Raw genomic sequence first — 13,045 nt, 5'->3', positions numbered from 1 at the left:
TCACTAAATTTATTGTTTTTTCTTTTGTTCGTTTGCAATTCTAGAGTCTAACGCCACTAACTTGCCAGGCAAGAAATCACTGGCCAAGTTACCAATTTGAAATTGAAAAACTTGAACCCTACGTCAGATAAGATTACACGAAGGACTCTTTATTATATCATAATCCATCTCATTCACCTAATATCATTCCAGCACCGCATTAAGATTAATTTCTCTCTAATGGGAAAAGAAGGCAATTCCTAGATATACTATCATTCACAAAGGAATAAGAATTTAAAACCTTGTGTTGCCTCCAAACAGACCAAAATATGGCTAAAGTTCATCGTTTTGACCCGATATGTCACCTCATTTTGACTCGACATCATCAAAATGGGTTAACCTGAACTGCGAAGAGGAGTCTTGGGAATTCTCACCATCCGATTCATGCGCAAGAACAATAGGGGAAGACGAAGCAGTGAGGCCAAGGAGGAGGCCAAGCAGATAGGACATGTTGAGTTTGTGAGGAGCCAAGTGTCGATGCACTCCACGTGGAATGCATGGCTGCATTTTGGTAAGAGCCGGAGCTCGTCTTCGGCTGTGAACTCGCTGAGACAAACGGCGCAATCAGAGAGGTCGTGCCTAGGACCAAACCCGACTTGACGACGCCTATTATATAATTTAATAGGCGTCGTCAAGTCGGGTTTGGGGTCTAAGTAAGAATTTGACGAGCAGGTGAATCAATGCAGCGACAAAGAAGATGATGGAGAGGGGAGTGATGTAGAGAAGTACTGATATCTTGTGTTTTTGCTCCTTTTTAAGCTTTGTTTCTCTTGGTTTTTCATCATTTTGCATTCTTGTTTAGGTTCTTAGGTGCATATTTCCATAGCATTTCTTACTTTTAGGTTCTTGGAGTGGAGCATTGAGTTTTAGAAGCAAATGGCGTTAAAAGATGTGAAGAATCAAAGAATCAAGAGGAGGATGAAAGCAATAGAGCAGTTGGTCGATTGGGACCAAACCAGACCCGCGGACGAGAAGGAATCGAGGAAGCAGTCGACCAATTGGTCGATTGCTAGGTCGATTGCCTGGTCGATTGGGTACTTAAACCGGGTCAAAACCCGGTTTGTTCCGGGTTGACCCGGTTCGTTTTCTTTTCCTATAAATGTGTCTAAACCTAATTTTTAGATTTCTTATGCTACCTAAGCCTAGTTTTCTTAATTTCTCTTTGTAATCAAGTTCAAACCTTTGTGATTCTTGCTTTTATATAAGTATTTCTTTAGATTCAACTTCTATCTATCTCTTATACTCTTCTTCTAACATAAATCTTCAAGGATTACTGTCAACTCCTTGGATTTTCATGGCTTTAAGTGAGTAGTCTTCTTAGAGCTTTTAGGTCAAGTAGATTAGGGTGGTTAGGTGATGATTTGTGATGCTTAGGACTTAGTCTTAATATATCCTTACTCTCTAGGTGCTCTTAGTGCTAGATTAGTCTTGATTAAGCTAGTCTAGATCATAGGAAGTTTCATGCCCGGAAGGTGTTCGATGAACTTCCCGAAAGAACTTAGTGAGTGCTTAGCATTCCTAGCCAATGGAAATTGATGATTAGGGTGCTAGGTGGTTAGTTAGGCTTGAAATTAATGCATATTAGTCTTGTGATTGCCAATGGAAATTGATGGTAATTGCTTGATTAGTGTAGAGTTATTGCCATGGAAGTGGATTAGCTTAAATTAGTGATCTTAGACCTAAGGATTAGCAAATGATTGATTGTATTAGCATCATAGACTATCCTTTGACCACCCAAGTCAATAACCTTAACCCAAAGGCTTATTCATTTAGTATTTTCGTCTTTGACTTTTTGTTGACTTTCGTTGACTTTTTGTTGACTTTTATAAATTGCATCTTTCTCATTTATTTTGCTATTGCTTTATGTTTATGGGTTATTGCTTAGCTTAGACACTTGTTTAGCTTTGTCAATTGCTTTTGGTTTGTTTATTTCATTTGCATTTTAGTTCCTTTCGTTTTCATTTCATTTAGGTTGTTAGTTTAAAACCAATCCTATATTTGCTTAGATTAAGAAATTTTGTGTATTCTTAGTGTATTAGATCTCTAGTTCCCTGTGGATTCGACCCTTAAGTGCTATAAACGATAACCATTAGATTGTGGTTTTTGGACCTTGAGGAAATATTAATTGATAGAAAAACCTCTTAATCAAGTACGGTGGGACTAATCATGCACATCAGATCAAAGTCTTTGTCTGTTGAAGAAGAATATGAAGATGAGTTCGATGAAACAGGGAGAAATGAATCACTTTTCTGCACCATGGTTTTCTTGAGAAAGATTCAAGAGTTAGGAGATGGGAAAATAAGTGAAAGAAGATTAAAAAAAAGGTGAATAAAAGGAAGACTCTGTTATTGTAACCAAAAAGTAAAGAAACAAATGTTGCCGTTTCAATTCAAAGTGAGTTGGGTTGTTTTCTAAACATAGAAGTCAAGTATTCAGAGATTTTCCAATACAGATGTTTTTTGTTATTCAAAAGCAACGTGGTTTCATTGACATTAGCTCAATAACAGAGCAGTAAAAGAGCATCTCCAATGGGAAGTTCTTATGAAACTCTCTCAATTTTTTTAATATAAATATTTTGAAAATGTGAGATGAGAACTTTTGTTTTTTTTTTTTCTAATTTTTCATATTTCAATGGTAGGTTCTTTTGTGAGATTCTCTTAGAAAAAAAAAATTATTAAAAATTATAATATTTTATAAAACTGTATAATTATTGCAATCCATAAAATATCAAACATACATGCTATAAAAACATTTTAAAATAGATGTGCAAAAAAAAATAAAGTTTGTCAAATGCAAAACATAGATTCATGATCTACACATATTTTGATTTGAGTGACTATAAAACAGAGATTCAAGACAGAGATTTGGTGTTGAAGTGTTGATAAACACATTCAAGACAACGATTTGGATTCTTTTGTTTTTCTTTGTTACGTCAAGACACTCGGGAAAACAGATGCAGGCCCGGCCTAAGTGGATAGGGCAAGAGTGCAAGGGCCTAAGACCATATGCAATAGTGGGTCTTTGGCCCGTCCTACATGATTTAATTTTAAAAATTAAATAAAAAAAACAAAAAAAAACTGGAGGACGACTCTTTAAACGGGACGTCCTTGTAGCTTCTCTCTTCTCTATTTGTGGGCCCCACTGACATGTGGCGGCCAGCGATTGGTTATCTTTTTTTTTTTATTCTAAAAATATTAATAAAAAACTACCTAAGGACAATTTGGTGTCCCTCACCATTGCATATGGTCTAAGGTTCATTTCTCTTTCAACAAATTTTCTTATATAAAAAGGCCTAATATTTATTAAAAAGAATATAAGAAGGCCCAAAAAAAAATAATATGAATCCAGAGGCCAAATTTTTTTTTTGCTCTAAGGCTATTATAAATATTGGGCCGGGGCTGAACAAATGAATGTAGAAACATAAATCAAACAACAAAAGTAAACAAGTGAAAAAACTGCACATTTGAACACTTTCTATGGTTATCAAGACCCTTTTTTGCTGCCTTGGTTATGAACAAGTTATAAAATTTTCATCTTCACTGAAGCCGCATGAGTGAAGATGGTGCATCTTCTTGGTGTTGAGAGTTGTCTATAGAGGTGGATTTTCTTCTTCAAATGTATTGTTCTTGCTAACCCCCAAATATCGAGAGAGTTGAATCTCTTGTCATAGATCGAGTAAACCCAAGATGTATCAAAAGTTCAGAAGCGTTTCTCTAGCTCGAGATGGACAAGTGAAAAAGAGTTGGAAAGAGAAGTATCGTGCTGTTCCATGGATAAATTGTATCTCACCATAGCCGGTCTATGACATAAGCCATTGAAGTGACCACTTAGGACATCATAGAAAACTTCAAAAAAAAATTCTAAATACTGTTAGGCTATGTGCACATTTTGTCCATGTCATATAATATTTGGGGTCTTCAAACACCGAAGAAACAAGGAAGAGACTTGCATAGAAACAAAATCTTTAACATTTTAATTTCATGACGAATTTGCCCTCTAAATTGCAAAAAGACGGTAAAAAGCTCTTTTTGCTTTATTTCCCATTAGAGCATCTCCATCCATCAGACACTGTGTGAGTGTCTCAAAAATATTATTTTAATCAATTTATAATAAATAAGTTATTTATTTAAATTATAAATTATAAAAAAAGAATTTGGCCAATAATAAAAAGACAAGTGGAGATACAGTTTCTCAAAGTTTCTCAAACCAGAAACTATGTCTACACTCTCTCTTGCTTTTTATATTATTTTCTATTTTTTTAATCTTGAGACATTCCTCCAAAAATTACTGTTGGAGATGCTCTTATGCTGCTAACACCAATGCCCTGGGCTTATTATTGTTGTTGCTACGTATTGGCCTTGCAATTATAAACAAAAATTTATTCTTTTTTTTTAACTACTCTTCTTGTTATAATTTCTGATTTTATTTCTCTTTTGAAAAGACAATTACATGAAAAAAGAATGGTGGTAATAATTGCCTACAACAAGACATTCCCGTTAGTTAAACGGTTTAACTTAAACCAGATCAATAAATCAACATTACCATGAGAGTGTGTCTTGCAGCAGTCACACAAAGAAAGGGTCTCCATCTATCGAGGGCGAAGATGACATTTTGCGCAGCAAGCGTCACGAATCACTCTATCAAGCTTCATGAATATTAAAATGTTTTTTATTTGATAAACTATTAAAATGTTATATGTTAATTATCAAAGTTAAAACTACTAAAATCTCCTATTTTATTTTCATGTAAACGTATTATCTTACATGCAAACATATATTGAAGTTTCCCGACGGTACAAATAAAAAATGTTATTTTAGTTACGCATATTGTTTTTATCACCTTCTCTACTCAAATTAAAGTACGTATTATCAAATATTCATCAAATTAATGTTTATATAGGATTGAAGGAAAGCCAGAAGACGTACTGAACCCAAAAAAGAAGCAACTAGAGAAGATAACACCGGTATGTGTTTTATGCCCTTCATTAGGTTCCAAACTTAAACAACCACATATGCGAGTACTGTGTTTGCATTATTATACATAAACATTCAATCTCACGGGGACTTTGGTTAATCACACGCATTTGCAGGGTCTCTACACTGATGAGAATGGCGTAGCCACATACAAAGGCATACCATTCATGACCTCGGCTGGACCTTGCACTTCCAGTATCCCCAAGGCTACCATCAAGTAGTAAACTCAGTTGATACTTCTCCTCTTCGCTAGCGTTTTGCTTTGTTATTCGCAAACTCAGTTGGAAAAAGAAAAAGATGTTTATTTTTGTCACATTTTGAATTAATTTATAACTTTGTTCGTATAAGCTTTTTGACAAACAACGTTGTTTCAATCTCCGTTTTGATAGCTCTCTGCTAAACTAGATTTTGGTTTAACTTAGTTCCAATTTCTTTGTCCTTTGGCTCAAGTAGTGCAAGTCCACCATTGCATGGTTTGCAACGTATTACCTACAAATATCCACTTAGCTACTTGTGGGGTTTCAATCAGATAAACCAAACCAGTCACTCTGGATTGTGATTCTTAGATGATCTTACAAGGAAGGAGGATAAAGAATCTTAGACATGGCCCATGAGGATCTATAAGAGAGATTGGTGGTCCATTTGTGACAAAAATCATTATTAATTTTTCCTGTTTCCATTTATTCCAAGGATTTGAACCCAAAAAAAAAATTGGGAAATAAAATAATTAAAAAGGTGTATTATATCTAAAGATTTATCTTATCAGCTTACAAGATCCTGAGCAGATCCGTACGACTGTCACTGGACACATATGTTTCTTTATTCAGTTTCTCAAAGAATCAGTCCTCCATAGCAAAACACACAACTTCTTTCTTATATTAAACACACACAAAATCTTTATTCTTGTCTCCAAAAAAATTATGATCTTTTTTGAGGTTCTTTAGCTTTTATTATACGATTCCAAATCATATAAGGAATCACACCTCTTCATGTAGCGGCTTTGAACGGACACATAGAGACGGTGCAGTTGCTCTTGGATTTGGGAGCTTCGGTTACTCAGGTCACAGTGGAAGATGGAACCACAATAGATCTTATAGGTTATTATCATTTTCCCCAATTGATTAACTTTGATAATGAATGGAGAGATTCTTTTAAGTGAAAGACTTAGTTTTGTTTTTCGCTCTGGCTCTTTGGTTTTGTATATTGAAGGTGCTGGGAGTACAGCTCTTCATTATGCTTCATGTGGCGGAAACACGCAGTGTTGCCAGGTATACATGCTTAACTAGACAATCATGATGCCGAACAATTCGATTTTTCTTTTTCAAAAAGTTTTGCTTCTGTTATGTTTCGTTTAAAGTTCAGATATGAATTCATTTGGCATTTGTTTTTCTCAGCTTTTGATCAGTAAGGGTGCTTGTTTAGCTGCCGTAAACTCCAACGGGTATTAGATCTCTCTATTCCTCTGCCTGCTAAATCCAATCCAACAGTTTGATATAGACCTCAATGTCTTAGTTCGCTTCATGTTTTTGGTTTTAGATGGACGCCATTGATGGTTGCTCGTTCATGGCACCGGAACTGGCTGGAAGAAATCCTGAACCCAACCACAGAACAACCACAACTCCATTTGCCAAATGTCCCCTCTCCTTTCCTCTGCCTTCCTTTAATGAGCATTGTCAAGATTGCTCAGTATGTAAATCTTTCACCTAACTGAAACACCCTGTATGATCGCTAGAATCTCTGTGGCTGATTGGTCTTTTTTCGTATGTGGATTTCAGAGAATGCGGCTGGCGAGAAAACGATTGTCTCACTCCATGTCGTGACCCTTGTGCCGTTTGTTTGGAAAGAAAATGCACTGTAGCAGCAGATGGTAATGTATCGATTTCCCTATCAAAATTGATCTTGCTTAAAACGTTCAATTGATTGTTGTGTGTGACATAACAGGATGTGCTCATGAGTTCTGCACAAACTGCGCATTATACCTAAGCACCACAAACATAACATCATCAAAGACATCACAAGCCACCCCAGGCTCTGTCCCATGTCCTCTCTGTCGCAACGGCATTGTATCTTTCACCAAACTTCCCCATACAATAACAGCAACAACAACAACATCATCAAGAACAAGCATCTCCTTGTCCTTTTGCACTTGCTCCTCTGATGTCTTAGACACAGCTCTCCTCACTAACCCTCATTACAGTTGTAGACCGGTTGTGTCAAGAACCGGTACTCGAATTCCACAATCTGCTAGATCATCATCGTTTCGGTCTCTTAGCTGCCGGCGGTTTCCTCCAAGTCTCTGCCTTGGTGGCTCAGATGTTGATGAACCGCAAAGCCGGTTAATGGGTGGATCATATTCAAGATCCGGTGTAGGATTAAGGCGATCGACGTCTCAGGTTTTGCTTTTTGCTTTATTTCCCATTAGAGCATCTCCATCCATCAGACACTGTGTGAGTGTCTCAAAAATATTATTTTAATCAATTTATAATAAATAAATTATTTATTTAAATTATAAATTATAAAAAAAGAATTTGGCCAATAATAAGAAGACAAGTGGAGATACAGTTTCTCAAAGTTTCTCAAACCAGAAACTATGTCTACACTCTCTTGCTTTTTATATTATTTTCTATTTTTTTAATCTTGAGATATTCCTCCAAAAATTACTGTTGGAGATGCTTTTATGCTCCTAACACCAATGCCCTGGGCTTATTATTGTTGTTGCTACGTATTGGCCTTGCAATTATAGACAAAAATTCATTCTTTTTTTTTTACTACTCTTCTTGTTATAATTTCTGATTTTAATTCTCTTTTGAAAAGACAATTACATGAAAAAAGAATGGTGGTAATAATTGCCTACAACAAGACATTCCCGTTAGTTAAACGGTTTAACTTAAACCAGATCAATAAATCAACATTACCATGAGAGTGTGTCTTGCAGCAGTCACACAAAGAAAGGGTCTCCATGTATCGAGGGCGAAGATGACATTTTGCGCAGCAAGCGTCACGAATCACTCTATCAAGCTTCATGAATATTAAAATGTTTTTTATTTGATAAACTATTAAAATGTTATATGTTAATTATCAAAGTTAAAACTACTAAAATCTCCTATTTTATTTTCATGTAAACGTATTATCTTACATGCAAACATATATTGAAGTTTCCCGACGGTACAAATAAAAAATGTTATTTTAGTTACGCATATTGTTTTTATCACCTTCTCTACTCAAATTAAAGTACGTATTATCAAATATTCATCGAATAAATGTTGAACTTTATTTCCTATAAATACACATGCCCAGGGAAATTGGCTTACAAACCATCAACCACATCTCATGAGAAAAATACAATTATATGCACCAACAATTTGCAAGAATGCATTCAACATATGTGATTACACACTGAAAAAAAAAAGAAAGTAGATCTCACATTTTCTTCGCTTGTTCTTTCTCATCTGAAGTCTCGTCTTCTTTTTTCACCAACTAAGACATCTCTCCTGCAGCTTTGTTTGAAGAAATCGTCGTCTTGGTACGTTCCTCTTCGGGAAACGCGAAACTCAAAACTATATGTAAGCTCATATATCTTTCAAGCTGTTGTTTATTGTTTGTGGGGAGAGGGAAACTCGAGGCTCCATTCCTCTGGTTCTAACCCACGTTCCTCAAGTCATAGTAAAGGAGATTCAACTCATACTTAGAGCAAAGCTCGCATGTCTTGATAGGAGACTAATTCAACATCTAAACAGTTCTTCCTCCACGTAACGTACGGTTCCTCACAATTACGAATCCTTCCTTGCTAATTGGTTCAGATTCATTCAAGGCTAATCCAACCTCCGTGTTTCACTATGGTCACTATTTATTGCTTCACATGAGTTTCAAAAATCTACTATTTTCTGCTTTATTTAATTCCATCTTTGTATTTCGAATGTAGTCTTTTAAACGATGCCTCTTTTTGGGGAAGATTAATAAAGCCAAAAAAAAAAAAAACAAGTAGCCAAAAGTTTTTAACAAATAAAAAATATATATATCGAGGATACATCAATACTGTTCCTCCATCACCAACATCGCGATTAGAAAAGGGTAGTCTAAATTTGTATCTTCCCAGACTTCCCCTTCCACAGTTCCACTACCATCACATTATATATCCCAATGCTAGGCAACAAACTCATCAATGAGTTTTCAATTTGTTACAATTTGAACTCTGAAGTGCTTAATGTTATATAGGTTTGCTAATGCAAATGCAATTATACCCATGACGTGACACGACCCACATGCTCCTCCACATTTCATTATTATAGATTTATTTCCGCTAATGTCAATATGTCATGTTACTTTTGGAGATTTGTTAATTGAATTATTCGTTGGCACAAAAAGAAGCTATTTTCATTTAATTATGTATTATAATAAGATTTGTTGTTTTTAAATAAGATTGATTTATTTATATGAAATAAAGGAAAATGCTTGCTTAATGCTTATGGTGATGATTGATGAAGAATGTCTTCCTTTTTTCATAGTGAGAGAATCTTATAATCATAAGATTTTGGTTAAAACAAAACGCGCGAATTCCGGCGATTGGTTTTATCGAACCAGTGGCCACACCATTCTCCTCCTCTTTGGCTGTCTTTTTTTTTTTTCTTCAAATAATTAAAGTCAATTAATTAGAGTCACCAAATATTAATTAGAGTCACCATCACAAAATATTAAGAGATCCTCCACACACACAAAAAAAAAAAAAAAAAATTAGAAAGATCCATTCTTTTTTCCTTATTTAGTTCAAAATAAATTAATCACTAATTTGTTGTTTTTTATTAATCATTTTCCTTTTTTTAATACTTTAGTTTCTCCATTCTTTAATCTTCGTCTAGATTACCATTTTCAGAGATGTTCTCTGGATGATCCTTCCTCTAAAGTTTAAAGCTTTTTTTTGGTCAATTCTTTTAAAGTTTTGATTTTCTTTGGGGTAAATTCTTTAAAGTCTCTTCTTTCTAAAAGCGGGATCATTATGATGATGATCTGTACATAAGAGAATTAAAGAACAACAACAACAAAAACAGAGGAAAAAAGAACCCAACTTTTTCTTGTTGCAATCATTCGAATTAAATTCAATTCTTTGAATTGGGTATCTGAGACTCTGATTCCTCGTCCGAGCTGATTCTCGAATTGGGTTTGCTGCAAATAGATAATCAAATAGATTTTTTCGTGTTGTTGTTGTGTTGATTTCGATCATGGTGGTGACGATTGCTTAGGGTTCATCTTGAATTTGTCGATAAGCCGATCAAAATTTCAGCTTTGTATCGTAAAACGATGAGGTTTCTAAGCCTCGTCGGAAACTCATTCGGTTGTTCTGCGTCCGGCGAACGCTTAGTGTCAGCGGCCAGAGACGGCGATTTACAGGAAGCCAAAGCTCTCTTAGATTACAACCCAAGACTCGCTCGTTACTCTACTTTTGGCGTTCGTAACTCTCCTCTTCATTACTCCGCCGCTCAAGGCCACCACGAGGTAACTCTAATTACTTTAAAGATCAGTACTTTGTAAGATTAGAGATTCTAAAGTTCTGACTTTTATGGTGATGGTGATGATCCTGATTTTGGGTTTTGTTTATCTTCAGATAGTTTCTCTGTTGGTGGAATCAGGAGTTGATATTAATCTCCGGAACTACCGTGGACAGGTCTGTTGTGATTTAGTGTCCTTTTTGTTTCTTTGCATTATTGATTGATTTAATGTAATCTGAATTACAAGATTTTTTGGAAACAGACGGCTTTGATGCAAGCTTGTCAACATGGTCATTGGGAGGTTGTTTTGATTCTGATTCTCTTTGGTGCTAATGTAAGACTTTGATCAACTTTAAAATTGTGATTTCTGACTGATTGTGATTTAAAAATATCTCAGGGGTTGGGACAATGATTGTGTTTCTTGATTGTTCGGGTTTTAGATTCACAGATCAGATTACTTAAATGGCGGTACTGCTCTACACCTTGCGGCTTTAAATGGTCATCCTCGGTGTATCAGGATCTTGCTTTCGGAGTATATACCAAGTGTTCCTAATTGCTGGAGCCTATTGAAGAATAAGAAATCTTCAGTTGCTGGATTTGATCCAAGGTAAAACATGTTTTTGTAAAAGAGTTAAGGTAATGCTTTATAGTCACTTGATGATTAGTTTGAATGTGTTGTGTAGTGTTCTTCACGAAGTGATCAACAGAGCAGCAGATGGAGGAATCACACCTCTTCATGTAGCGGCTTTGAACGGACACATAGAGACGGTGCAGTTGCTCTTGGATTTGGGAGCTTCGGTTACTCAGGTCACAGTGGAAGATGGAACCACAATAGATCTTATAGGTTATTATCATTTTCCCCAATTGATTAACTTTGATAATGAATGGAGAGATTCTTTTAAGTGAAAGACTTAGTTTTGTTTTTCGCTCTGGCTCTTTGGTTTTGTATATTGAAGGTGCTGGGAGTACAGCTCTTCATTATGCTTCATGTGGCGGAAACACGCAGTGTTGCCAGGTATACATGCTTAACTAGACAATCATGATGCCGAACAATTCGATTTTTCTTTTTCAAAAAGTTTTGCTTCTGTTATGTTTCGTTTAAAGTTCAGATATGAATTCATTTGGCATTTGTTTTTCTCAGCTTTTGATCAGTAAGGGTGCTTGTTTAGCTGCCGTAAACTCCAACGGGTATTAGATCTCTCTATTCCTCTGCCTGCTAAATCCAATCCAACAGTTTGATATAGACCTCAATGTCTTAGTTCGCTTCATGTTTTTGGTTTTAGATGGACGCCATTGATGGTTGCTCGTTCATGGCACCGGAACTGGCTGGAAGAAATCCTGAACCCAACCACAGAACAACCACAACTCCATTTGCCAAATGTCCCCTCTCCTTTCCTCTGCCTTCCTTTAATGAGCATTGTCAAGATTGCTCAGTATGTAAATCTTTCACCTAACTGAAACACCCTGTATGATCGCTAGAATCTCTGTGGCTGATTGGTCTTTTTTCGTATGTGGATTTCAGAGAATGCGGCTGGCGAGAAAACGATTGTCTCACTCCATGTCGTGACCCTTGTGCCGTTTGTTTGGAAAGAAAATGCACTGTAGCAGCAGATGGTAATGTATCGATTTCCCTATCAAAATTGATCTTGCTTAAAACGTTCAATTGATTGTTGTGTGTGACATAACAGGATGTGCTCATGAGTTCTGCACAAACTGCGCATTATACCTAAGCACCACAAACATAACATCATCAAAGACATCACAAGCCACCCCAGGCTCTGTCCCATGTCCTCTCTGTCGCAACGGCATTGTATCTTTCACCAAACTTCCCCATACAATAACAGCAACAACAACAACATCATCAAGAACAAGCATCTCCTTGTCCTTTTGCACTTGCTCCTCTGATGTCTTAGACACAGCTCTCCTCACTAACCCTCATTACAGTTGTAGACCGGTTGTGTCAAGAACCGGTACTCGAATTCCACAATCTGCTAGATCATCATCGTTTCGGTCTCTTAGCTGCCGGCGGTTTCCTCCAAGTCTCTGCCTTGGTGGCTCAGATGTTGATGAACCGCAAAGCCGGTTAATGGGTGGATCATATTCAAGATCCGGTGTAGGATTCAGGCGATCGACGTCTCAGGTTGAAGGGAAACGTTCTTGGTTTTCTGCACTTAACCATTGTGTTACAACCGGTGGAAGTGCTTGCTAACTCAAAACGATCGTCGTTTTTTGTTCCCAGTTTTTTTGGGATAAAAAAATGTGCTAATTGATTCTGTGAATGGTGTGGTGATTATTCATTTTGTAATAAAAATAATTAAATTGGCGTTGCCATTACATTGAAATGGTGTATATAAAAATTATGTTTGAGAGTGAATTTCTTGCGTAGTATCATGAACAATAACATCTTTAAGCTATCATCACTTTAATAACTTATCAAACACTTAACAAATAAACAAAGATTACATATATATTTAGATAGACTTTGAGAGCAACTAATTGAGAAACTATGGGATTAATAATGAATTTTACATAAAGCTCAGAAGGAATAGA

The 13,045-nt window shown here is 36.1% G+C and overlaps 3 protein-coding genes across 3 annotated transcripts; 2 read left to right on the top strand and 1 right to left on the bottom strand.

Moving 5' to 3' along the window:
- Positions 1–244: 244 nt before the first annotated feature.
- On the bottom strand, positions 245–2,297 carry LOC110225938 (putative RING-H2 finger protein ATL50). The gene is given in 4 exon segments (XM_021016346.1): positions 245–473; positions 476–660; positions 662–774; positions 2,193–2,297. Coding segments are annotated over 4 exon segments (531 nt in total). The 3' UTR covers positions 245–345.
- A 3,937-nt stretch (positions 2,298–6,234) lies between these two features.
- LOC9302301 (E3 ubiquitin-protein ligase XBAT32) lies at positions 6,235–8,159 on the top strand. Its single transcript, XM_021016243.1, has 6 exons — positions 6,235–6,280; positions 6,407–6,453; positions 6,549–6,698; positions 6,788–6,879; positions 6,954–7,405; positions 7,948–8,159. Exons 3-6 carry the CDS (start codon positions 6,562–6,564, stop codon positions 7,990–7,992), a joined length of 726 nt encoding a protein of 241 aa, XP_020871902.1. The 5' UTR covers positions 6,235–6,280; positions 6,407–6,453; positions 6,549–6,561; the 3' UTR covers positions 7,993–8,159.
- Positions 8,160–9,841: 1,682 nt separating this feature from the next.
- On the top strand, positions 9,842–12,869 carry LOC9300603 (E3 ubiquitin-protein ligase XBAT32). Its single transcript, XM_002866180.2, has 10 exons — positions 9,842–10,502; positions 10,612–10,671; positions 10,758–10,829; positions 10,936–11,102; positions 11,179–11,339; positions 11,452–11,510; positions 11,637–11,683; positions 11,779–11,928; positions 12,018–12,109; positions 12,184–12,869. The coding sequence occupies exons 1-10, from the start codon at positions 10,308–10,310 to the stop codon at positions 12,702–12,704; spliced, it is 1,524 nt and encodes a 507-aa protein (XP_002866226.1). The 5' UTR covers positions 9,842–10,307; the 3' UTR covers positions 12,705–12,869.
- The last annotated feature ends 176 nt before the right edge of the window (positions 12,870–13,045 follow it).

This window comes from Arabidopsis lyrata, assembly GCF_000004255.2.
Source record: "Arabidopsis lyrata subsp. lyrata unplaced genomic scaffold ARALYscaffold_8, whole genome shotgun sequence".
Taxonomy (NCBI): Eukaryota; Viridiplantae; Streptophyta; class Magnoliopsida; order Brassicales; family Brassicaceae; genus Arabidopsis; species Arabidopsis lyrata.
The sequence above is the reverse complement of the archived record's forward strand: the minus strand, read 5'-3'. Positions and strand labels throughout refer to the sequence as shown.